General features: G+C 69.3%; 3 protein-coding genes across 4 annotated transcripts; 1 reads left to right on the top strand and 2 right to left on the bottom strand.

The window, feature by feature from the left end:
* Positions 1 to 584: 584 nt before the first annotated feature.
* On the bottom strand, positions 585 to 6,703 carry LOC142362778 (B-cadherin-like). The gene is made up of 15 exons (XM_075433332.1): positions 6,570 to 6,703; positions 4,757 to 4,932; positions 4,570 to 4,680; positions 4,259 to 4,414; positions 4,046 to 4,190; positions 3,784 to 3,959; positions 3,560 to 3,688; positions 3,288 to 3,473; positions 2,967 to 3,211; positions 2,736 to 2,878; positions 2,338 to 2,562; positions 2,030 to 2,248; positions 1,814 to 1,944; positions 1,593 to 1,739; positions 585 to 960 (listed from the first exon to the last, which is right to left on the bottom strand). Exons 1-15 carry the CDS (start codon positions 6,694 to 6,696, stop codon positions 748 to 750), a joined length of 2,529 nt encoding a protein of 842 aa, XP_075289447.1. The 5' UTR covers positions 6,697 to 6,703; the 3' UTR covers positions 585 to 747.
* A 1,076-nt stretch (positions 6,704 to 7,779) lies between these two features.
* Positions 7,780 to 13,332, top strand: LOC142362779 (cadherin-1-like). Its single transcript, XM_075433333.1, has 16 exons — positions 7,780 to 7,853; positions 7,964 to 8,095; positions 8,184 to 8,339; positions 8,411 to 8,555; positions 8,679 to 8,851; positions 9,111 to 9,239; positions 9,354 to 9,539; positions 9,625 to 9,869; positions 9,967 to 10,109; positions 10,216 to 10,440; positions 10,637 to 10,849; positions 10,936 to 11,096; positions 11,187 to 11,276; positions 12,574 to 12,716; positions 12,829 to 12,964; positions 13,145 to 13,332. Exons 1-16 carry the CDS (start codon positions 7,812 to 7,814, stop codon positions 13,232 to 13,234), a joined length of 2,409 nt encoding a protein of 802 aa, XP_075289448.1. The 5' UTR covers positions 7,780 to 7,811; the 3' UTR covers positions 13,235 to 13,332.
* DRC4 (dynein regulatory complex subunit 4) lies at positions 13,331 to 21,884 on the bottom strand. Of its 2 annotated transcripts, none has more exons than XM_075433348.1 (11): positions 21,587 to 21,884; positions 21,003 to 21,095; positions 18,980 to 19,177; positions 18,580 to 18,786; positions 18,111 to 18,165; positions 17,275 to 17,480; positions 16,813 to 16,980; positions 16,409 to 16,495; positions 15,203 to 15,412; positions 13,994 to 14,059; positions 13,331 to 13,812 (listed from the first exon to the last, which is right to left on the bottom strand). In XM_075433348.1, the coding sequence occupies exons 1-11, from the start codon at positions 21,587 to 21,589 to the stop codon at positions 13,663 to 13,665; spliced, it is 1,443 nt and encodes a 480-aa protein (XP_075289463.1). In that variant the 5' UTR covers positions 21,590 to 21,884; the 3' UTR covers positions 13,331 to 13,662. The 2 variants fall into 2 exon arrangements, with proteins under 2 accessions (XP_075289463.1, XP_075289464.1); XM_075433349.1 differs by lacking the exon at positions 21,587 to 21,884 and adding an exon at positions 21,201 to 21,291.
* Positions 21,885 to 21,951: the final 67 nt, after the last annotated feature.

Raw genomic sequence — 21,951 nt, 5'->3', positions numbered from 1 at the left:
GTGCACCCCAGCACCGGCACCGCGCCCCGTGGGGACCGGGACACGCCGGGGGAGACCCCCCCGCTGTGGGGGGGGGGCCCACTGGTGCTGCCCCCCGGCAGGGGCGACGCTGCGGCCGTGCCTGTGGGTACCACTGCCGCAGGATGGGGGCTGGGGGGCAAAGTGGGGCTGCGGGGGTAAAGTGGGGCTGGGGGGGCAGAGTGGGGCTGGGGGGCGCAGAGTGGGGCTGGGGGGGCAAAGTGGGGCTGGGGGTAAAGTGGGGCTGGGGGGGCTAAAGTGGTACTGAGGGGGCAAAGTGCGGCTGGGGGGGGCAGAGTGGGGCTGGGGGGGCAGAGTGGGGCTGGGGGTAAAGTGGGGCTGGGGGGGTAAAGTGGGACTGAGGGGGCAAAGTGCGGCTGGGGGGGGCAGAGTGGGGCTGGGGGGGGCAGAGTGGGGCTGGGGTCAGCCCCAACTCGAAGGGGGAGGGCAGCAGGGCGCCGGGGACCCCTCCCCAGGGCACAAAGCCAGGCAAAGGAGCATCTAAAAAAAAAAAACCAAGCGCATCCTTTATTAAAACTCGCACCCGCTCACCGCGTCCGTCGCGTCACACTACCTTTATTTCAAAAAAAATAAAGAAAAAAGAAAAAATACAGGAGGGGGAGGCGAGGGGGGCTGCCACCGAGGCGGGGGGGGGGCACGGCGGGAGGGGGCAGCCCCAAGGCACGGGCAGCTCTGTAAGGCGCGGGGTGGGGGGCAGCGGGGGGGTTCCTAGTCGTCCTCCTCCCCGCCGCCGTAGAGGTCCGCCAGCTTCTTGAAGCGGCTGCCCCAGTCGCTGAGGTAGTCGTAGTCCTGGTCGCGGTCGGAGGCGGAGGAGTTGAGGGAGCTGAGCGAGGTGGCCTCCGAGCCACTGCCCTCGTAGTCGAACACCAGCAGGGAGTCGTAGGGGGGGGCCGTGGGGTCCGTGTCGGCTGCCTTCAGGTTCTGGGGGGGGGCGGAGGGGTCAGCGTCCAGCCCCCCTGGGCTGGGGTCACTGCCCAGTATGGATGGGGGGACATTGCCAAACCACTTCGTCACCCTGGACCCCTGGGGCTGGGGTCGCTGCCAGTGATGCCAATACGGATGGGGGGACTTCATCCCCCCGGACCCCCGGGGCTGGGGTCACTGCCCAGTATGGATGGGGGGACATTGCCAAACCACTTCATCACCCTGGACCCCCTGGGCTGGGGTCGCTGCCAGCGATGCCGGTATGGATGGGGGGGACTTCATCCCCCCAGACCCCCTGGGCTGGGGTCACTGCCCAGCAGTGCCAGCACGGATGGGGGGACTTCATCTCCCCAGACCCCCTGGGCCGGGTTTGCTGCCCGTGGTGCCGGTATGGATGGGGGGACTTCATCCCCCCGGACCCCCCGGGCTGGGGTCACTGCCAACGATGCAGGTATGGATGGGGGGACTTCATCCCCCCAGACCCCCTGGGCCGGGGTTGCTGCCCGTGGTGCCGGTATGGATGGGGGGACTTCATCCACCCGGACCCCCCGGGCTGGGGTCACTGCCAGTGATGCTGGCACGGATGGGGGGACTTCATCCCCCCGGACCTCCCCCAGCTGGGGGCTCACCTCCTCGATGAAGGCGCCGATGTCGTCGGGGTTGGCGGGCCGCGGCCGGTACTGGGGGGCCGGCAGGAGGGTGGGGGCCACGTCGTTGCGGAGCAGCACCTCGGGACGGGCGTCCAGGCCCCGGTGCAGCTGCCGCAGGTCGTAGTCCTGGGGAGGGGGGCACAGGATGGAGAGGGGCACGCTGGCATCGGCCCCCCACCCCGGCCCCCCGGGACACCCACCTGGTCCTCCTCCCCGCCGCCCTCCTCCCCGTAGTAAAAGACGTTGTCCCGCGTGTCGTCCTCGGGTAGCAGCAGCGGCTCCTTCGTCACCTTCCTCCTCCTCACGAAGAGCAACAGCAGCACCAGGATGACTAGGGAGAGCGGCGGTGTCAGCGGGGACGCATCCCCCTGCCCCTACCCCACGGCGGGCGCGGACCCCCGGGATCCCCCACTCACGCAGCAAGGCCAGCAGCGCGCCCAGGGCGGCGAGGACAACGGGCAGCCCGGTGACGGGCTGGGGTCTCTGGGGACAGCTCTGCGCCGGCCCCTCGCAGTCGCAGACGCGCGCGGTGATGACGGCGAGCTGGGCTTTGCCCGGCGCGTCGAGGAGCCGCAGGTAGACGCTGTAGAGGTCCGGCTCCAGCGGTGCCACCAGCCGCAGGGTGACGGTGTCATCTGCGCCAGACCGGCACCGTGGGTGACCGCCCGGCGGCATCGCCCACCGGTCACGCCGCCGCAGTGCCCACGCGTCCCTCTGGCGTTACCTTCGTCGCTGACCTCCGCTGCCCAGCTGTCCCCCGAGCCGCGGCTGAGCTCGGCGCGGAAGGGGCCGGTGTTGGGGGGCAGGTCCCCGTCGGTGATGGTGAGGACCTGGGGCTGGGGGCTGCGGTTGCAGACGGTGACGTCGCGGGGCTCGACCTCGGGGCCGTGGTCGTTGACGTCGAGCAGGGCGAGGAGCAGGGTGCCGGTGCCCGTGGCAGGCGGCGAGCCTGCGGGGAGAAGCGACGCTGGAGTTGGGGGGGGTCCCCAAAACCAGGACCCTCACGGGGATGGGGACAGGCAGCCCCTGGTCGTGCCGGAGCCGGGATGCGGTCCCCGGTGACGGCAGCACGTGTGGCTCACGCGGGAGAGGGGGAACAAGGGCCCCTTTCACCGCCCTCACCGTCGTCCACGGCCAGCAGCATGGCGGTGTAGGTGCTGTTCTTGGCGAAGGGGGACTCGCGGTCCAGGTGGTCCCGCGCCGTCACCAGGCCGTTCTCGGGGTGCACGGCCAGCCAGCCCGCCGGGTCATGCCCCACCAGGTACCTGCGGGCAGAGGGGAGCTGGCCCCATGGCAGGGGGTGGCAGGACCCCCCCCCCCTATACCCCGACCCCAACCCCCGGCCCCGCTCACTTGATCTTCTGCCCCTGTGCCTTGTCGGGGTCCTGCGCCGTGCAGGAGGCGAGGGTCTGCCCCGGCGGCACGTCCTCCGGCACCCGGGCGACCTGCACCGGCGGGTCGAAGACGGGCGCCTCGTTGACGTCCTCCACGTTGACCGTCACCGTGGCGGTGGCCGTCGGCAGCTTCACAGCGAAGGGGGCCTCGTTGGCCACGGCCACGTGGAGCACGAACCGCTTCTTGGCCTCGTAGTCCAGACCCTGGGAGAGGGGAGGGATCGGGCAGCACCCCACCACGGGCAGCGAGTGGGGGGGACACGGGGCGGGGGACGCGCACCTTGGCGGTGCGGAGGACGCCCTCGTTGCTGGCGGGGTCGGTGGCGACGGTGAAGGCACCTCCCTCGTTGCCGCGCACGATGGAGTACACGGCTCGCCACGCCGGCGTGCTCGGCTCGTCCAGGTCGGTGGCGACCAGCCGGGCCACCTCCCGCCCGGCCTCGTTCTCCGGCACGGCCACCTCGTACTGCGGGGACAGCGGCCCCGTCAGCGGCCCCGTCCCGGGGGAGAGGACCCCGCAAAGGAGGGGGTGGGGGACACACCCCACGTTACCGTTTTGGGGTCAAACTCGGGGGCGTTGTCATTGATGTCGGCGATCTCGATCACCGCCAGCGCCGTCGTGGTCAGCCCCTCGCCGTCCAGGTCAGCCGCCTGCACGGTCAGCGTGTACTCCCGCACGCGCTGCGGTGGACGGACAGACAGACAGACAGACAGAAGCCCCGTCAGCCCCCCGCTTGGGGCCGGGGCTGCCCAGCCCGCGGCGCGGCGCAGCCCACCTCCCGGTCGAGGCCGCTGGCAATGACGCTGAGGGCGCCGGTGGCCCTGTTGACGGTGAACATGTGGGGATGGGGCTCCCGCGGCTCCTGGCTGAGGATGGAGTAGGCGACGACGCCGTTGTAGGTCTCCACCGCGTCGTCGGCGTCCATGGCGGTCACCTGCATGATGGAGGTGCCTGGGGACGGGGACGTCCCGGTGAGCGGGAGACGGTCCCAGGGCTGTCCCCAAGGGACGCAGCTTCCCCGCGGCGCAGGGTCCTACCCGGCAAAGCGCCCTCGGGCACGGAGCCGCGGAAGATCTCCTGCGTGAAGCGGGGTTTGTTGTCGTTCTGGTCCGTCACCGTCACGATGATCTCCATCGGCTCCTCCACCGGTTTGCCGTTCTCGGACACCGCGTGGGAGAAGAGCTGCGGGGCGGAGGGGTGAGCGCGGGGCGGGGGGCGCGGCGCGGCGGCGTTCCCCGGCGGGGACCTACGTGGTATTTGTCGATGCGCTCCCGGTCCAGCGGCTGCGTCACCTTCATCCAGCCCGACTCCTTCTCGATGGTGAAGACGCCCTCGGGGGGGGCGTCCGCCCCCTGCCCCGTGATGCTGTAGAAGATCTTGGTGTCTCTGTCCCGGTTGGATTTGATCTGGGAGGAGACGCGGGGACGAGGGTCAGGACCCCCCCACTAAACCCCCCAGCAGCACCCCGTGAAGCCCCTGACGCTGGGGGGACGCCCACCGCCGGCATCACTCCCACCCTCGGCATGGCCAGCCCCCCACCCAGCCCGACCCCCCCCCATACCTGAACCAGCTTTTTGGGGAAGGGGCCCCTCTCGTTTTCGGGAACTTTGATGGGGGGGATCACCCAGTCTCTCTTCCGCCTCCTGGGAGCGGCGCGGGCCCCGGGGAGCTCCTGCGGGATGGGGGGGGGGGTGAGGGCACAGCCGGCTGGGGAGGGGGTGGGGGGGGGGGCAGCTGGGCAGCGTTACCTGGGGGGAGCGCCGGCTCCGCACGGGGACTGGGGCAGGGTCTGGCCGGCCGGCAGCATCCCCAGGGGGGACGGCGAGCCCCCCGCCCGCCTCCGGCAGCCGCACGGAGCTCCCATCCTCTCCCGCCCCGACGTCGGGCTCGGTCCGGTACGGCCCCGCGCAGCCTCCGGTGCTCGCTGCGAGGGGGGGGGGTCAGGGCGGCTGGGGGTCCGGGACCCAGCAGCCCCAGGCTCTTGCACCCCCCCCCGCCTCCTGAAGCAGAGCGGGCAGGGGGTGGCAGAGCGGGGCGGGGGGTGGCAGAGGAGCGGGGCAGGGGGTGGCAGAGCGGGGCGGGGGGTGGCAGAGCGGGGCGGGGGGTGGCAGAGGAGTGGGCAGGGGGTGGCAGAGGAATGGGAAGAATGGGCAGGGGGTGGCAGAGCAGCAGGCAGGGGGTGGCAGAGCAGCAGGCAGGGGGTGGCAGAGCGGGGCAGGGGGTGGCAGAGTGGGGCAGGGGGTGGCAGAGGAATGGGCAGGGGATGCCGGGAGCGGCCCAGGAGCACGGCGCGCAGGGAGGTTTCAGCTTTGTTTCGCAGATGACGGGAAATTCCTGGGCAGGCAGAGCCCTGCCCCAGCCCCCACCCGGTGTGTCACCCCCCCGGGGCTCCCAGCCCCCCATGCCCAGGACATGGGGCACAGCACAGCCCCCCAACCCCAGACCCACGCTGTACCCCCAGGCCCCGCGCCCCGTCCAGGCAGCAGGATTAGGGGATTAGCGGCGCTGAGCCAGCTCCGGCGCTCAGCCCGGCAGGGGATGGGGCGCGGGGCTGGGGGGCCAGGAGAGCTTTGCCCCCCCACTGCCTCGGGGACCGAGCCCCGGGGCGATGGCGAAACCCCGAGGGCAGCCCCGAGGGCCTCTCCCAGCCGCGATGGCGGCAATGGGGGACAGCAGCGGGGCTCCAGGAATGGGGGGGAAGCCCCCAGCCCCACTCCCCGCCCCCCACCCCAGGCACGGGTTGCTGCTCCCCGGCGGGTGGCGGCGGGGGCCGGGTCCGCAGCCCCCCTGCCCTCGGGGGTCCCTCCACGCCTGCTCCTGCCCACGGAGGGGGTCGGCGGTGGCGTGGCCGGACCCCAGCCCCTGCCAGCGCTTTGGGGGGGGGAAGGGGGGGCCGGCAGAGCCCAGCTGGGCTGCGGGCAGCCTGGCAGGGCTGCGGCGGCCGAGGCGGGGGGGGGGATGGGGGGGTCAGGGCCTGCCTGGCACGAGGAGAGCACTTAGTGCTTTTAGTCCGTGCTCCGCGGCCATTAGATGAGCCCCGGCTCCGGTTCCCGAGCAGCCCCGCTCCCCCCGGAGACCCCCCCCGCCCCCCCCCCCAAGCGAACCGGGCAGCACCGGGCGGCAGCGAGCCCCTGCCCGGTCGGACTCCGCACCCCCCCCCCCCCGGGCATCCCTCCGCGCACCCTGAGGGGACCCAGCCCTGCCCCGGGGGGTCCCCACGGCCGGGGCGGGGGCGGCAGAGCCGGTATCAGCCCCACGGCCCAGCCCCATAGCCGGGGGGGGCAGGGGGGGCAAGGCAGGAGCCGGCCAGCCCCACAGCCCGGCCCCACACCCGGGGCAGTGCCAGCTCCCCCCCCCCGAAAAGCACCGACCCCGCGGCCGGGGGGTCCTCAGCCGGCCCCGCATCCCGCTCCACGACCCCAGCCCCACAAGCCGGGGGGGCAAAGCAGGTGGCACCCCCCGCCCGGCCCGCACGGCCGCTTCCCCCCCCACCACCACGCCGCGGATCCCGGGGAGGGGGGGGGGTCCCGGTGGAGCCGCGCCCCGACGGCGCGGGTTTACCTGGTGCCGGGAGCGGCCCCGGGGGGACGCACGGGGGGGCGGCTGCGGCCGGGGGGAGGAGGAGGAGGAGGAGGAGGAGGAGGAGGATGAAGAGGAGCGGGCAGAGCCCGCAGCGCGGCCCCCGCATGGCCCGTCCGCCGCCGCCGCTCCGCTCGCCGCGCCCCGCCCCGCCCGTTGCAACGCGCCAAGCCAGGTGAGGGGGGGGCCGCGCCCCGCCCCGCCCCGCAGACCGTCCCCCGGGGACCCCCCCGGCACCGCCCCGCACCCCTCCGGCACCCCCCGGGCTGCTGTTGCTGGGACCCCCGCCCCCGCCCAGGGACCCGGCACCCCGCGGCGGGGGCTCTCCCAGAACCCCGAAGCCCACCCCTGCCGGGGGGGGAGGTAGGGGGGGGGGCTTGGCCCCACCGGGGGGTCCCATCGAGGGGCCAGCCGCAGCGTTGCCCCCTCCCCGGCATGCTGGGGGGGGCCAGGCATCGCCCGGGGGGTCGCACCCTGATGGGTGCGGGCATTTCAAGGGTCCAACAGGGTCCTCAGCCCCCTGCCAGGAGGCTCAGTGTCCTGGGGGGGTCCTCAGCCCCCCACAGTGCATCGCTCTGTTTGGGGGGGGTGCTGGGGGGGCCAGGCATCGCCTGGGGGTCACACCCTGATGGGTGCGGGCGTTTCGAGGGTCCAACGGAGTCCTCAGCCCCCTGCCAGGAGGCGCAGTGTCCCGGGGGGGTCCTCAGCCCCCCACAGTGCATCGCTCTGTTTGGGGGGGGTGCTGGGGGGGCCAGGCATCGCCTGGGGGTCACACCCTGATGGGTGCGGGCGTTTCGAGGGTCCAACGGAGTCCTCAGCCCCCTGCCAGGAGGCTCAGTGTCCTGGGGGGGTCCTCAGCCCCCCACAGTGCATCGCTCTGCTGGGTGGGGGGTTCTGGAGCCCTCCCCCCCCACCCTTGGGTGCCCGGCGGGACCCCGGGGCGAGGCCACGGGCGCATCTCAGCCCAGCTGAGGTGGGGTGTCCAGTGACCCCCGTGGGGCAGAACCCCGGGGGGGTCTTGGGCTCCGTGTCCCCCTCCCCAGCCTGCAGCAGCATCTTGGGCGTGCGACCCCCTCGCGGGCACCCCTCCGGTGTTGGGGGGGGCAGCTGGCCCCCCGCCTGCGCATGCTGGTGCCCGTGGGCTGGCGCTCGGCGTTCCCGGAAGGACTCGGCCAAGGTCGCGGCCGGCCGAAGGGAAGGTCCCCGGCTGGTGCTTGGAGAACCATGTGGCCACCCATCTTCCTCCTCTTCCTCCTCCTCCTGCCGGTAGGACGGTCCCGATGGGGCTGGGGGTTGCCGCGCGTCCGCAGGGGGACAGCCCCTGTGCGGCCCCCCGCCCGCCCCACGGCCCCTCAGCCCCGCTCTCCGTCCCGCAGGATGTGGCCCCCGATGCGCTGACCTTCCCCGAGCCCGGCCATGGCCTCCAGCGGCAGAAGAGGGACTGGGTCATCCCCCCCATCAACTGCCCCGAGAACGAGCGCGGGCCCTTCCCCAAGAAGCTGGTGCAGGTGCGCGGCCCCCCGGGGACGGGGCGCAGGGCAGGGGGGTCCCCGGGGCGCCGGGACCCCTCTGACCCCTCCGCTGCCTCGCCGCCAGATCAAATCCAACAAGGACAAGGAGACCAAGGTTTTCTACAGCATCACGGGGCAGGGGGCGGACACCCCCCCCGTGGGTGTCTTCACCATCGAGCGGGAGACGGGGTGGCTGGAGGTGACGAAGCCGCTGGACCGGGAGGAGATCGATAAATACGTGGTGAGTGGGGGGCCGGGGCGGGGAGGGGCCGGTCCCCGGGGCCGTGCGCGGGCTGACGCTGCCCCTCGCAGCTCTTCTCCCACGCCGTGTCGGCCAACGGGCAGCCCGTGGAGGACCCCATGGAGATCATCATCACCGTGACGGACCAGAACGACAACCGGCCCGTCTTCACCAAGCAAGTCTTCATCGGCTACATCGAGGAGAACGCGAAGCCGGGTGCGTGGGGGGCCGGCGAGCTGGGGGCCGCACAGCCGGGACCGCCCTGAGCCAGAGCCGGGCCGAGGTGTCCAGTGGGGTTTGTCCCACGAGTAAAGTCTGCCCTGCTCGTCCCCGTGCCAGGCACGTCGGTGATGACCGTGAACGCCACGGACGCGGACGACGGCATCAACGTGAACAACGGCATCATCGGCTACTCCATCCTCAGCGAGGAGCCCAGGAGCGCCCAGCAGATGTTCACCATCGACCCGGAGAAGGGCGTCATCAGCGTCATCGGCACGGGGCTGGACCGGGAGGTGGGCGCCCTGGCCGCATCGCGGGGTCCACGTGGCAGCTCCGCGGTGGGGCTCGCTGCGGGCAGCCGGGGGTGCCAGAGCCCCAGGGTCCGGCTGGTTCGGGGACTCGCCACCCCTGGGTCACTGTCCCTGCTCCGGGGGTGTCTGCAGCCCCAGGCCCATCTGGGGTCTGCGCTGGGGACGCTGCAGGGGCGTCCCCGGAGGAGGGGCCCGCGCTGGAGCCCGTCCCTGCCCTAACGGCACTGGTTTCTGCTTGCAGACCACTCCCAACTACACGCTGATCATCCAGGCTGCGGACCAGGAGGGCATGGGCCTGACCAACACGGCCACCGCCATCGTGGAAGTCACCGACGCCAACGACAACCCTCCCGTCTTCGACCCCACCATGGTACCCGAGCCGGCTCCTGCGAGCCGCTGCCCTCCGCGGCCGCTGCGGCACGAGCCCCCCGCCCTGGGGTGCCTGGCGCCGGCCGGGTGACCGTCCCCGTCCCCTCTCTTGCAGTACGAGGGGACAGTGAACGAGAACGAGGTGGGGGTGGTGGTGGCCCGGCTGCACGTGACGGACCGGGACGCGCGGGGCTCCCCTGCCTGGCAAGCTGTCTACCGCATCAAGAGCGGGGACCAGGACGGCGACTTCAGCATCGCCACCGACCCCAGAACCAACGACGGCGTCCTGAGAACCGCCAAGGTGGGTGCTGCCGCCGCGCAGCCGCCCCGGCGCCGGCCGCCTCCCGGCCGGTGCTACCCCAGCGGCTCTGTCCCCCCCCTCCCAGGGCCTGGATTACGAGAGCAGGAGCCGCTACGAGCTCGTGGTGACCGTGGAGAACGCCGTCCCCTTCGCCGTGCCCCTGTCCCTCTCCACGGCCAGCGTGCTGGTGATGGTCACCGACGTGAACGAAGCCCCCGTCTTCGTGCCCCCGGTCAAGAGGGTGGAGGTGATGGAGGACCTGCCGCTGGGCCACCAGGTCACCTCCTACACGGCCCAGGACCCGGACAAGGACCAGAGGCAGAAGATCACGTGAGTGGGGGGGTCGGCGGCGGGGGGCCGTGCCGGGGGGCCCGAGGGGCTGTGCTGCAGAGCATCCCCCCCCCCGCTGACCCCCCGCTCGCCCCAGGTACCGCATGGGCAGCGACCCCACGGGGTGGCTGGCCATCGACCCCGAGAACGGCATCGTCACGGCGGCCCAGCCGCTGGACCGCGAGTCGGTGCACGCCATCAACAGCACCTACAAGGCCGTCGTCCTGGCCGTGGACAGCGGTGAGGAGCCCCTTGCTCGCCCTGCGGGAGGGGCTGCTGCTGCCCACCGGGGCTGGGGGGGCCGGGACCCCCTCCCCAGGCGCCTTGCTGACCCCTGGCCCTGCAGGGTCGCCGGATGCCACCGGTACGGGGACGCTGCTCCTCCTGCTCCAGGACGTGAACGACAACGGGCCCACGCTGGAGCCGCGGCTCTTCGACGTCTGCAGCCGGCAGCCCGAGGAGCAGACGCTGAGCATCGTCGACAAGGACCTGCCCCCCAACACCCACCCCTTCCAGGCAGCGCTGGAGCACGGCTCCGGTGCCAACTGGACCGTCAGGGTGACCGGACAAGGTAGGTGCCGCCCTTTGGTGGGGACACCCAGCCTGGGCCAGGTCCCAGGACCCCCGGCTCCCGGCGCTCCTCAGCGCAGCCAGTGCCGGCCCCGTGATGGGCACCGGGCTGGGGAACCGCGGCGTGGCAGAGCCCCGCGCCCCAAAGCGGGGATCGGGGCCGCGTCCCCGAGCCCACCCCCTCTCTCTGCGGCAAGACCTGCTGGTGCTGAGGCTGGTGAAGGAGCTGGAGCCGGGGGAGTACAGCGTCTTCCTGCGGCTGACGGACGGCCAGGGCAAGGCGCAGGTGACGCCGGTCCGGGCTCAGGTGTGCGACTGCGAAGGGCCGGCCAAAAACTGCGGGCGGGAAAACCGGCTTGCCTTCACCCAGGCAGTTTTTCACGGCACCGTGCCGGAGGGGGCTGAGCCAGGTGAGAGCGGAGCCGCCGAGCGGGACGCAGCGCCGGGGCGGCGGCAGGGGACAGGGGAGATGTCACCAACAGCCGCCCGCTCCCAGGCAGCGCCGTGCTGCGGGTGCTGGCCACGCTAAGCTCCAGCGGCGGGGTCGTAGCCTACTCCATCCTGCGCCAGATCCCGGACCAGCCCCAGCCCCACGCGTTTGCCATCGACGGCAGCACCGGGGTGATCTCCGTGGCCGCGGCGGGGCTGTCGGCGCAGGTGAGCCCGCGGCACAGCCCATCGCCCCCCCTGCACCCCTCAGCCCGGCTCTTGCCCCCCGTTCGGGGGTGACGCAGCCCCTCGCTGCAGGTGGTCCCCGAATACGTCCTGGAGATCCAGGCGGTCACGGCGCAAGGCGACGGGCTGCGGGCTGCCGCCATCGCCCGCATCAAAGTGCAGGTGAGGTGCTGAGCCCACCCCTGTGCGCCATGGCAGGCGGATGGGCACGGTTGGGCCGCGGTGAAGCCGCTGCCTCCTCCTGGCAGCCGCCACGTGCCCCACCGCCACGGCGCCGACGCGCTCCAGGCGCTTTCCAGCGAGGGAGGCAAGACCGGGGTGGCAGCTCCACCACGGCTCCTCCTGGCCCGGCGCCCCGACGTCGCGCCGGGCTCCGGTCCACCAGCCCCAGGGCCACGGTGCTGCCGGAGCGCAGGTGCCGGCGGGGCTCCCGGGCGCACCTCCCAGGGGGAAGCCACCCGCACCGGCTCGGCCCAGCCGGGGAGGAGCGCCTGGTCCCACCGCAATCTTGCGCTGGGATAGCGGCGTCCAGTCTCGCCAGCTCGGTGGGGAGAGGCCGTGGCGCCGGGAAGGGCAGCCGGGGCAGGGGATGGCGTTTGGCGCGGTGTCACCGGCCGCGGGCCCCTGGCTGAGCGGCACGGAGGAGAGCCAGGTAAGCAGCCGGGCGTCCCTGCTCGCCGTTGGGCCTCTCCGGCGTTCCCACTTCAGCCGGCAGCTGAGGCCTGGAGCCGGTGCTGGGCTGGCAGCGAGAGCTGGTCCTGCTCCAGGGAGGGAGCCTGGCAGCCCCGGATGCAGCCCGCAGGTTGTGCTCCCACCCTGCCAAGCACAACATGGGGGGTCCCAGAGGGGAAAGGGCCCGGCAGCCCCCGCCAGCGCTGCCCTTGACCCCCGTGCTTGCTGCCTGTCCCGGGCAGCTCCGGAGCGCTTGCAGGGTTAAAGTCTGCCTGCACGTCACGCTGCGGGCAGGGACCGCGACAGGGCTGGGGCTGCCGGGACGGGGCTGCTTCCTCCCTGGGTCCAGGCCAGCCATTGCCGCCATGCCGCAACCCACTGGGCCAGGCAGGGGAGCAGGGAGCCCCGCTCCGCCGCAGGCACGCAGCCCTCCGACCTGGCAGGAACCCGGCACGTCCCGCACGCCGCGGGCGGCAGCGGTGCCTGGGGCACGCAGAGCTCTGCTGCAGGCAGGGCCCCGGCACCACGGCCCCGGGGCTGGCGGAGCTGAGCCCCGCCGGCATGGGAAGGACGTGGGAGCCCGTGTCCCGGCCCTGGGGCGCAGCAGGGTGCTGGGGACAAGGGGATGTGCTGCGACAGCCCCGGCTGCACGGCCACTGGCATGGGGGCACGCAGGCAGCCCCGCCGGGGCTCGGCTGTGGCTCTGCCTGCCATGGCACGGCAGAAGGGGGAAGGCGGACGACGCTGCTGGGAACGCATCCCAGCCCCTCTTACTCCTCTGCCCCAGGCTGGAGACATGGCCGAGAGGGCGAGCGGCTCGCTGACCACCCACGTGCTGAACACGGCCACGGGGCTGCCGGCGGCCGGCCTCGCCCTGCGCCTGGCCCAGCTGCAGGAGCCGGGGCTGGAGTGGACGGAGCTGGCGCAGAGGTAGGAGAGCTGGCAGTGGCGAGACGGGCAGAGGGTGCCGGTGCCTGTCCCCTGCGGGAGAGGCTGCGCAGCCTTCGCCCCAGGGACTGGCACTGGCACCTTCTGCCCGCAGGTGGACAGACCAGGACGGGCGCTGCCTGCCCCTCCTGGCACCGGGGCAGGCCAAGGCGGGCACCTACAAGCTGCGCTTTGAGACGGCCGCGTACTGGCAGGGCCTGGGGCACGCCAGCTTCTACCCCTTCGTGGAGGTACGGAGCGCGGGGAGCCGGGGACAGGGGTCACAGGAGCCGGCTGGGGTCAAAGCCGCAGGGGTCCGGGTGCCGGAGGGAGCTGCCAGCTCTGCTCTGAGCATCTCCCGGGGCCCGGCTCGGGCTAGGTGCCCCCCGCCGCGGGGGGATGCTAGCTGCTGTCTCCTCGCTCTCCCCCAGGTTGTCTTCACCATCACCGACCCGGCCCAGAAGCTGCACATCCCGCTGCTGATCAGCCCCTACTCCTACACGACGTATCGCGGCAGTTAGGGGAAAAGGGATGTCCTCGCCCCGGCGCCGCGGCTCACCGGCGGGGAACGGCGCTGCCGACACCATTAAAGACTTCAAACAGCACCGTTCGTCTCAAAATAAGTCACCTTCCGGGGGGCAGAAGCCCGAGGGGGGAAGGAGGGGAGTCCTGGGGGCTGGGGGCACCCCATGCAGGCCCCTGCTCCAGCCTGGGATGCCAGGAGCCCTGCGGCTGCGCCGCGGTCCCGCGCCACGCTGGCACCGCTCGGCCAGAGCCGACCCAGCTGGCAGCTGCCTGAGTCGGGGGCTGCTCCGGAGGGAAGGCGACCCCGGGGAGGAGAGTGAGGGTCCTCCAGGTCCTGCGGAAGGTTCACTGGGGTCTGTTTAATGGCACAGGGCGCAGCCCCACTCCCTGCCCAGCGCGGTGGGTCCCTGGGTGCCAGCCGGCGTCAGGTGGGCACAGCAACGAGTCCCGCGGGGCCCTGCCCCAGCGCCTGCCCCAGCATGGGGCCGGCCAGGGGCTTGAAGCCCAGGTTGTCCAGGGGGATCCCAAAAGCCGTCAGCTTTGCCTTGAACGTCTGCAGCATGTCATTGTGCGCCTGCAAGGGAAGCACCCCACGGTCAGCCCAGCCCCTCCTCACCTGGGCGCGGGAGGGCACCCCAACACGCCTTCCGGTGCAGGGCGAACGGGGGGACGCTACGGCCCGGAGCAGAAGGTCCCGCTTCCACTCCCCCCGAGCCACAGCCACCACCCAGCAGCCCCCCAGCCCCTTCCCTCACCTTGCAGGCTCGGGCCAGCTGGAGCTGCAGGTCCTTGATGGCGGTGTTCTTGGAACTGAGCATGTCCTGCAAAGGGAGACAGCGCGTCAGGCAGCGGCTGCCCAGCCCCGGCGGCGCGGCGGCCGCACGAGCTGCTGTGCGGCGGCCGAGCTGGCACCGGGACCCGGCTCAAGCGGAGCAGCTCGCTGCACGGCCTGGCAGGCAGCCACCACCCTGCCCGCTTCGGGCCAGCCCCAGGCAGAGGACAGGGACCAAGAGCACAAGCGCCAGCACAGCGCTGCCGTCACCGTCTGCCCCGCTGCAAGGGTGGGGGGTGATGGCAGCGGCACCGGTGGAATTACAGGAATTACAGGGAGCGAGGCTCTCGGAGAAGACGCCGGAGGCAGCTGAGCAAAGGAATCCCGGGACCCCAGCAGCTGCGGGAGGGCTTGACGCCGTGACGCCTTCCCAGGAATGCGTTTTCCCTCCCGCTGCTGCGGCACCTGCTAGTAGGTGACACATCCGCTGCCCCGTCCTGCGGCCCCAGAGCCTCGGCTGCTGCTGCGCGCGTCCCCGGGGCACCCCGGCACCAGGGCGTCCGCCAGCTTCGCTGCCACCCGCACGGGGACACGAGGAGGGCACCGCGGCGGTGGCCGAGCCGAGCACGGAACCCATGTCCCCCGCGTCTCAGCCCAACCCGAAGCAAGTGCTGCTTCTCCAGTTACGGCTGCGGCAGGCTCCAGGAATGCGGGTGTCGGAGCCTCCACGCCGACGCTGTCTGCGCATGTATTTTTAGCACGGCAGACGTTGCAGAGCCCCTGGGAACCCGTCTACGCCATCTCTGCAGCCAGGGAGGCCAGGCCAGGTTCGCTGGCTGCGACTCCCCGTGCGCAGAGCACCGCGGGTCGCTGACGGACCCCGCACGCACGCAGCCCCGGCAGCGCAGAGCGCCGGTGAGCGCTGCTCAGCCCGGGGCCGTTCTCCTCGAAACAGGCCCCACCCGAGGGACAGATCAGCACCTGACTCCGACACCCACGTGCTCCGCTCTCGAGGGAGAGCCAGGGTGCCCTGCGGCACCGCGCGTGGCCCTGGGAGTGCCGGGAAGGAGTGACGCGGCACCTGCAGCCACGTAGGACAGGGGCTCGCACGCCCCAAGGTCTGCGCTCACCCCAGAGCAGCCTCTGCCCCCCAGGACGAGCCTTCACAGGGCCCCACAGCAGCCCACGGTACCTCCAGCTTGTCTGAGACCAAGGAGAGGGCGCCTGAGTCGAGGTTGGAGGCTGTGAAGGCCGCGCTGATCTCCAGCTCCTTCTTCTCCAGGACGCCGAGGAGTCCTTCCAGCTTGCGCTCCAGCAGCAGGTTCTTGAACCCCGTCTTCTGCTGCACCTCCTTAATGGCTTTGGTGAACTTCTGATAGAGCTCGTCTCGCTCCGCCTGCACCTGCCCCCAAAGACAGCGGCACCGTCGCATCGCCCTCAGGACCCCCCGGCCGGCGGCCACCCATGGCTGGCAGCAAACTGGTCCGGCAGCTCGGCCCTGCCTGCTCCAGCGAGAGCCCGGCTGTGCCCCACGGCACCGCGGCCGGCGGGGAAGGCAGGTGCCGGAGCACAGCTTCTTTCCCTCCCTCCATGGCTCAGCACCTGCACTTCTGCTTCCTCCTCCCCTCTGGGCCGGCCCCGACAGCAGAAGGGGCCGAGGGGCTCGCTGTGGCACTACTTCCAACCTCAGAGAGGGCCCCACAGCACACAGGGGTCTCTCCTCTCCTCCTCGCAGCTGGCAGGAGGTCCTGGCTCACAGCTAGTTAATCAGTGTCCTAATTAGGACACAATCTCTCCTCCACAGCCTATTTCTGAATGCACCGAATATGTTGCTGCCTTAATGACGGATTGTTAACGAGGCCTCAGATCAATGTTCGTATTCCTGGGGATTTCTGCGACTTGCAAATGAGCTCTCTTCTGCCTCGACAGATTTATCTGGGTTAGCTGGGGGGGAGAGGCTGAGGCTGGGAGAACTCAGTCAACAGGGCTCATCCCGAGCCGCCCCGGCACGGCAAGGAGCGGGGAGAGACCCCCAAATGCCGGCAGAAGGAGGGAGCGAGCTGCGGCCGGGGGTGGTGGCCCGTGACAATCTCTGCCCCCGGCTCTGCCCCGAGCCGCCGCTGCAGTCAGTCCCTGGCAGGCCGGGAGGGGACCGCCGGAGCGTGCATGATTGCTTGGCAAAGTACAAGGCCAGGCCCGTCTGCTGACCGTGGGAGAGGCCAAAGCCGTGAGAAGCTTTGTTGGAAGCAGCAGTTATCGCACAGCTCTGGATTAGAGCTTCGGAAAGCCCTCGGCTAAGCACGGGCTCTCGGCTAAGCCCCCCCCGTGCCCAGTCCCCTGCGGAGGGGCAGGGTTTGGAGAGGGAAGTGGGATGCCCAGACCCACCTGCAGCTCTCACCTTACTGAACCTCTGCTCCAGCACTTCGTGTTCCCACTGAAGGTCCTTCAGTTCCTTTTGGGTGACTTTCAGACGGGCTTTTGTGTTCTGCAGGCGGGAAGGGACAGTTTAACAGCACGGGTTTCTCTGGGAGGTGTGGGGAATGCGCTTTGGCAAGGGAGGAGAACGACCAGCAAAGAGATAAGGGCGAGAAAAAACAGACTGGCACCCACACTGACTCCCTTCCCCCTCGGCAGCGGGGGCTGCTCTTGTTTGCCGCTGCCAGAGTCTTGTGTGAGACCTTATAAACACGTGGCCAAGCTGAAAGGGACTCAAAGGACTTTGCCCAGCGACCTGGCCAAGCCAAGCGAACCCCTCCAGGAAACAGCCGGGTGACTTGGGAACGGACAGGGCTGGCCACTCACCATCAGGGCCTCCTTGTCCTTGTCATAGCGGGCCAACTTCTTCTGCAGCTCAGACACCTGCTCCTCGGCCTGCTGCAGAGGCTCCTTCAGCTGCTTGTTCTGGAGCAGCACATCCGCCTTCTCCTTTTCCAAGTGATTTTCTTTCTTCTTCATCTCCTCCATCTGCTCCTGTTCTTGGGAATGCAAACTCCTGGGGAGGGGGCCACGCAGTGGGGACCGCCGAGCTCCTCGGAGCTTCCCACACCGTCTGGACACCCTCCCGCTGCTGGCCCAGCAAGATGCATCTCCCTCTGCTCAAGAGCTTCACTCGTGTAAGGGTGGACAACCCTCAGGAGAGCAGCAGCACCCACGCTGCCACCTGGGAACTGGCCAGATCTGGGCAAATCCTCACAGGACGGGTCCCTTGGTGGAAGGGTGACACGCTGCAGGCCAGGCGGGCTGCGGCAGGGGGACAGGCAGTACCTTCAGCAAGTTGATGAGCGTCAGGTTTTGGAGGGTGATATCGTTGTAGTAGTTCTTGAGGTCGTTGAAGGCCTTCTCGTGGTTCCTCATCAGCTCGTTGATCTGGCTGTTCTTCCTCTCCTCCACCTCGTGGATCTCAGTCTTCCTCCGCAAGTCAAGCTTGTCCCGCAGCATCTCCATCTTCTGGGTGTACTTGGCCTCGATCTCTGCGGGAGAGCACAGGGGGCTGAGTGAGGACCTCCTGGAGACCCCGAGTAATGCACCCCAGCTCCGTTAGCCAGCGCCAACCCAGCGCGTGCCACCACGGCGTTATTCAAGGACAAGACGCTCGTTAGCGGCGTCACCGGAGCTGCCACCAGCACGCGGAGCAGCTACGCTGGGACCATGGAGAGCAGAGCCCAGAAATAGCATCCTCGGAAAGAGGGCATGGAAACGTTCCAAGCCAGCCCAGGAGAACCCGAAACGTCCCCTGAGGGGGGAGACTGGAGCGAGGACTCTGCAAGGGCTCCTCCAGCCAGCCCACCCCGCAGCCCGGAGAAGCGCTGCCAGGCAGCTGCGCTCGGGGGTACGGCCGGGCAGCGGCGACAGGCGCCCTGCCTGCACCCCTCAGCTCGCGCTGCAGGTCCCCGGCCTCGTTCCGTTCGCGCGATGCTGGGGGTCTGGCAGCCCCAGAGCACGGGGGCGGCAAGAACTGGGGGAAAACTGGGCAGAGCTGGGGGAAAGGCCATCCCTCTTTCTGCCTGAGGCCCTGCCAGGGAGGGCAGCAGAGCTCGGAGGTGCCTTCCCCAGCACACTGACAAAGGGAGCTCACACAGGGCCTGCGCCCACGTCCTGACCTTTCACTTGTCTCTCGAAGTCGTCGCACAGCCGCGTGATCTCCTCCTCTTGTTTCTGTTAGGGAGAAGCTACGCGTTAGAGGCAGACAACCAAATCCCGAGCCAGCCGCACCCCGAGGGATTCCCTCCTGCTCCCTGGGAAGGGCTCCCGCCGTGCTCCCAATCCCACGTTGTCCTCGCAAAGGGCCGCTCGTAGGCTCTCCCGCTGCTCTCACAGCTCCCTGCTGCGGGAGAGGGGGTTCACAGGAGCGGCCCCAGGAATCCCTTTTCCCCATTCCAGCATGGATTTTCTGGTGCCTCGAAATGCGTCGGTTACCGGTGCCTGCGGGAAGCCCCATCCCACCCCACGCAGAGAGGCAGGCTCCCACTCACACGCCGGAGCTGGGGGGGGGGCTCAGCCTGCGGGCCCACCACCTCGCTCTGCAGCGGAGGCACCTCGCACACAGCTCCGGCCTGGCCAGGGACGTACCAGGCGCATGCTTTTCACCATCTCCTCGTTGGCCAGCTCCTGCTCCTTCAGCTCCACTTTCAAGCAGCGCATGTCTTTCCGCAGCTCCATCTCCTGGGTCCAGTGATCCCTCTGAGCCTGCTTCACGGACACGGTGCGCTCCGCCTTCAGCTCGGTGAGGTTTTCCTGGTGCTCATACAACAAGTGCTTCACCTTCTGCTTGTAAAGCTAAAGACAAGCCACAGACTGGGTAAGAAGCTTCAGCAGGAGACACATGAGGCTGGTATATTGGCCAAGCCGCTCCTGGCTTGCATCCCGCTCAGCTCCTCCTCTGTCCCCTTCCCTCTCCTCCTCAGAGCTGCCCAAGGCTCACCCGGAGCTCGGGGCCCTCGCAAGACCTCCCAGACTTCTTCCCTCCCACCTTGATCTCCACTTGATGCCGCTGCTCCGCCTCCCCCATCTCGCGGTCCTTGTTCAGCAGCTCTGCTTTCTTCTCCTCCAGCTGCCCGCGGGTGATCTCCCAGAAGGTGTGAATCTTGTCACGCTCCAACTGGAAATAGTTGCGCTCTTCCCGTTCCCGGTCCAGCTCCTCCCGCAGACGCATAACGTGATTCTCCAGCTGTAAAGCCAAGGGCAAGAGCCAGGTAGGGGGAAGAGGAGGCCTCGGACAGACGCCTCGGCAAGACAGCTGTGGCAAGCTGCGTTGCAGGACACAGTGGCCGTTCATGCGGTGGAGATGTGCAGGAGAGAAGGGGAGAAGCCCTGACCCATGGACATTGCGCAGGACCTGACAGAACCCACCAGCCTCTGGAAAAGGAGTAACAAAAACTTTATCCTACTGTAAGCAGTCCGAACTCAGATATTTTGTCACGCAGTTCCCAGTAACACCATATTCAGGTGCCTAAATACCATCGAATCACAGAATCATGAAGGTTGGAAAAGACCCCTCAGATCATCATGTCCAACCATCACCCCAACCCCACCAGGCCTGCTAAATCATGTCCCCAAGTTCCCCGTCTGCACGTTTTTTGAACCCCTCCAGGGACGGGGACTCCCCCACTGCCCTGGGCAGCCTGGTCCAATGCCTGACCCCTCTTGGAGGAAAGACATTTTTCCTAATATCCAATCTAAACCTCCCCTGACGCAACTTGAGGCCACTTCCTTTCATCCTACCGCTGGTTACCTGGGAGAAGAGACCAATATCCACCTCACTGCACCCTTCTTTCAGGCAGTTGTAGAGAGCGAGAAGGTCTCCACTGAATCATAGAATCATTTAGGTTGGAAAAGACCCTTAAGATCATCGAGTCCAACTGCTAACTTAACACTGCCAAGTCCACCACTAAACCACGTCCCCAAGCACCACGTCTACACGTCTTTTAAATATCTCCGGGGATGGTGACGCAACCATTTCCCTGGGCAGCCTCTTCCAATGTTGACAATCCTTTTAGTGAAGAAATTTTCCCTAATATCCAATCTAAACCTCTCCTGGCGCAACTTGAGGCCATTTCCTCTCATTCTATCACTTGTTTCTTGGGAGAAGAGACCAACCCTCACCTCACTGCGCCCTCCTTTCAGGTAGTTGTAGAGAGCGATAAGGTCTCCCCTCAGCCTCCTTTTCTCCAGGCTAAACAGCCCCAGCTCCCTCAGCCGTTTCCTCATCAGACTTGTGCTCCAGACCCTCCATGAGCTTGAATGCCTTTCTCTGGACGCGCTCCAGCACCTCAACGTCCTTCTTGTAGTGAGGGGCCCAAAACTGAACACAGCACTCGAGGTGCAGCCTCACCAGTGGCGAGTACAGGGGCACAATCCCCTCCCTGCTCCTGCTGGCCACACCATTCCTCATCCAAGCCAGGATGCCATTGGCCTGCTTGGCCACCTGGGCATACCACTTGCACTGAGATGTGCAAGATCTTACCCCAGGAGCGAGGTCCGCAGGCCAGAGCCATCCCCTCCTCTGTTTGTAGGACACCCATCAAAACAAGCAGGACTTGGAGAAAACGAGGTGCAGCGCCTGTATCTTACACCCGGGCCTGCTGTGCCCACACCCATGAGAGCCTCCTGCCCCAGCAGCAATGCGGCTGGGAGCACTGCAGGCTGCAATCACAGAGCTCCAGGCCAAGCCATCACCCGGCTGAGCGGGACGCCAGGGTTACAGAGTTGGGCAGAAGACAGCGAGGGCACAGGGCTGGAGAGCAGAGCACCCCAGACCAGCGGAAGCGGGGGGTGGGATGAGAGGGCTGCTGCTTCCAGGAACGAGAACCCCCCGACACAGAGAGCCCAGACAGGCGTCAGGCAGTGAAATGAACCCCAGCCGCTCATCTTTGTCACCCTCTGCCACCTGTTGTCCCCGGAGCCAGGCGCTGAGCAGGGGTCCCAAGTGCTGCTCTTGCAAGCAGCAATGCCCTCCTATCCAGGGGTGGGCTGGGAGACGAGGGACCTCTCACCTGCTCCTTGCTCATCTCCTTCGGGGACAAGACATCCACCACCGCCGGAGCTTTGCTCACTTTCACTTTTTTCCCCACTTTCTTCTTGGGTGCCTAAGGAAAGAAAGCAAAGCACAGGTGTGTGCGCACGTGGCTCGGGAACCGGAAGGACGCTGCACCGCTCAGAGCTCCTGCGCTGGCCCAGGCCACAAAGCCCACCTGCGCTCATGGCGGGGACAGGACGAGGAGGGGGACGGGGAACCACTGGTGCAGGCGGGGTCCCCGGGAGGAGCCGGGAAGCCTCTGAGACCCTGCAGGACACCCACGGCTCATGCCCAGCCGCGGCTCAGCTCCGCACTGAAGCCCCCGGGTACGAAAGGCCCGGGCTGAGGCCTGACGAGTGCCACCAGGGCGCTCCATTCCCTCCCCAGGCGCGGGCCGGACCAGGCCGGGAGTGGCCGGGCCGCCCTCCCCTGCCCCACCCGCACCCCCCGGCTCCCGGGGACCCTTCAGCAGCGGGCCCGGAGCCCCCCCGCCGCCCCGGGGCTCTTCCCTCAGCCCCAGTCCCGGCTCTCCCCCCGCCCCGGTTCCGGCCCCGCTCTCACCATGGCAGCCTCCGCCGGCGCAGCCGTCTCCAAGGCAACGGGCGCGCGGATCTCGCGAGAGGTGCGCTGCGACGGGACACGCCCCTTAGCAACGCGGGGCCCCGCCCTGGTAACGGCGGCGGGGGCTGCTCAGTGCCCGGGGCGGGGGGAGCCGGGCCGGGCCGGGGGGTCCCCGCTGTACCCCGGGGGGGTCCCCGCCGTGCCCCGGGCCTTCTCCGCATCCCCGGGCTCACCGCTGCGCCCCGGCACCCCCCATCCCGGCGTTCCCTCCCCCCCCGCCGCAGCTGGGGTCCCCCGGTGCGCCTGTTCCCCCCCCTCCCCCCGCGGGTCTCCCCTGCTCCCCGCTCCTCCCCGCACTCCGCGGT

Source organism: Opisthocomus hoazin, chromosome 12 (assembly GCF_030867145.1).
Source record: "Opisthocomus hoazin isolate bOpiHoa1 chromosome 12, bOpiHoa1.hap1, whole genome shotgun sequence".
In the NCBI taxonomy this organism is placed as follows: Eukaryota; Metazoa; Chordata; class Aves; order Opisthocomiformes; family Opisthocomidae; genus Opisthocomus; species Opisthocomus hoazin.
The sequence above is the reverse complement of the archived record's forward strand: the minus strand, read 5'-3'. Positions and strand labels throughout refer to the sequence as shown.

What these genes read in the sequence shown, in the direction of transcription:
- DRC4 (XM_075433348.1), bottom strand. An exon ending in CTTCGAGAGACAAGTGAAAG is followed by an intron (nt 17,481 to 18,110) that starts GTCAGGACGTGG and finishes GCTCTCCCGCAG; the next exon opens with AGATCGAGGCCAAGTACACC. An exon ending in AGGACAAGGAGGCCCTGATG is followed by an intron (nt 16,496 to 16,812) that starts GTGAGTGGCCAG and finishes TCCCGCCTGCAG; the next exon opens with AACACAAAAGCCCGTCTGAA.
- LOC142362778 (XM_075433332.1), bottom strand. Translation starts at nt 6,696, where the DNA reads ATGCGGGGGCCGCGCTGCGGGCTCTGCCCGCTCCTCTTCATCCTCCTC. An exon ending in GGGGCCGCTCCCGGCACCAG is followed by an intron (nt 4,933 to 6,569) that starts GTAAACCCGCGC and finishes CCCCCCTCGCAG; the next exon opens with CGAGCACCGGAGGCTGCGCG. An exon ending in GCCCGAGGGCGCTTTGCCGG is followed by an intron (nt 3,960 to 4,045) that starts GTAGGACCCTGC and finishes CCCCGTCCCCAG; the next exon opens with GCACCTCCATCATGCAGGTG.
- LOC142362779 (XM_075433333.1), top strand. Translation starts at nt 7,812, where the DNA reads ATGTGGCCACCCATCTTCCTCCTCTTCCTCCTCCTCCTGCCG. An exon ending in GCCGGAGGGGGCTGAGCCAG is followed by an intron (nt 10,850 to 10,935) that starts GTGAGAGCGGAG and finishes GCCCGCTCCCAG; the next exon opens with GCAGCGCCGTGCTGCGGGTG. An exon ending in TGGACGGAGCTGGCGCAGAG is followed by an intron (nt 12,717 to 12,828) that starts GTAGGAGAGCTG and finishes TTCTGCCCGCAG; the next exon opens with GTGGACAGACCAGGACGGGC.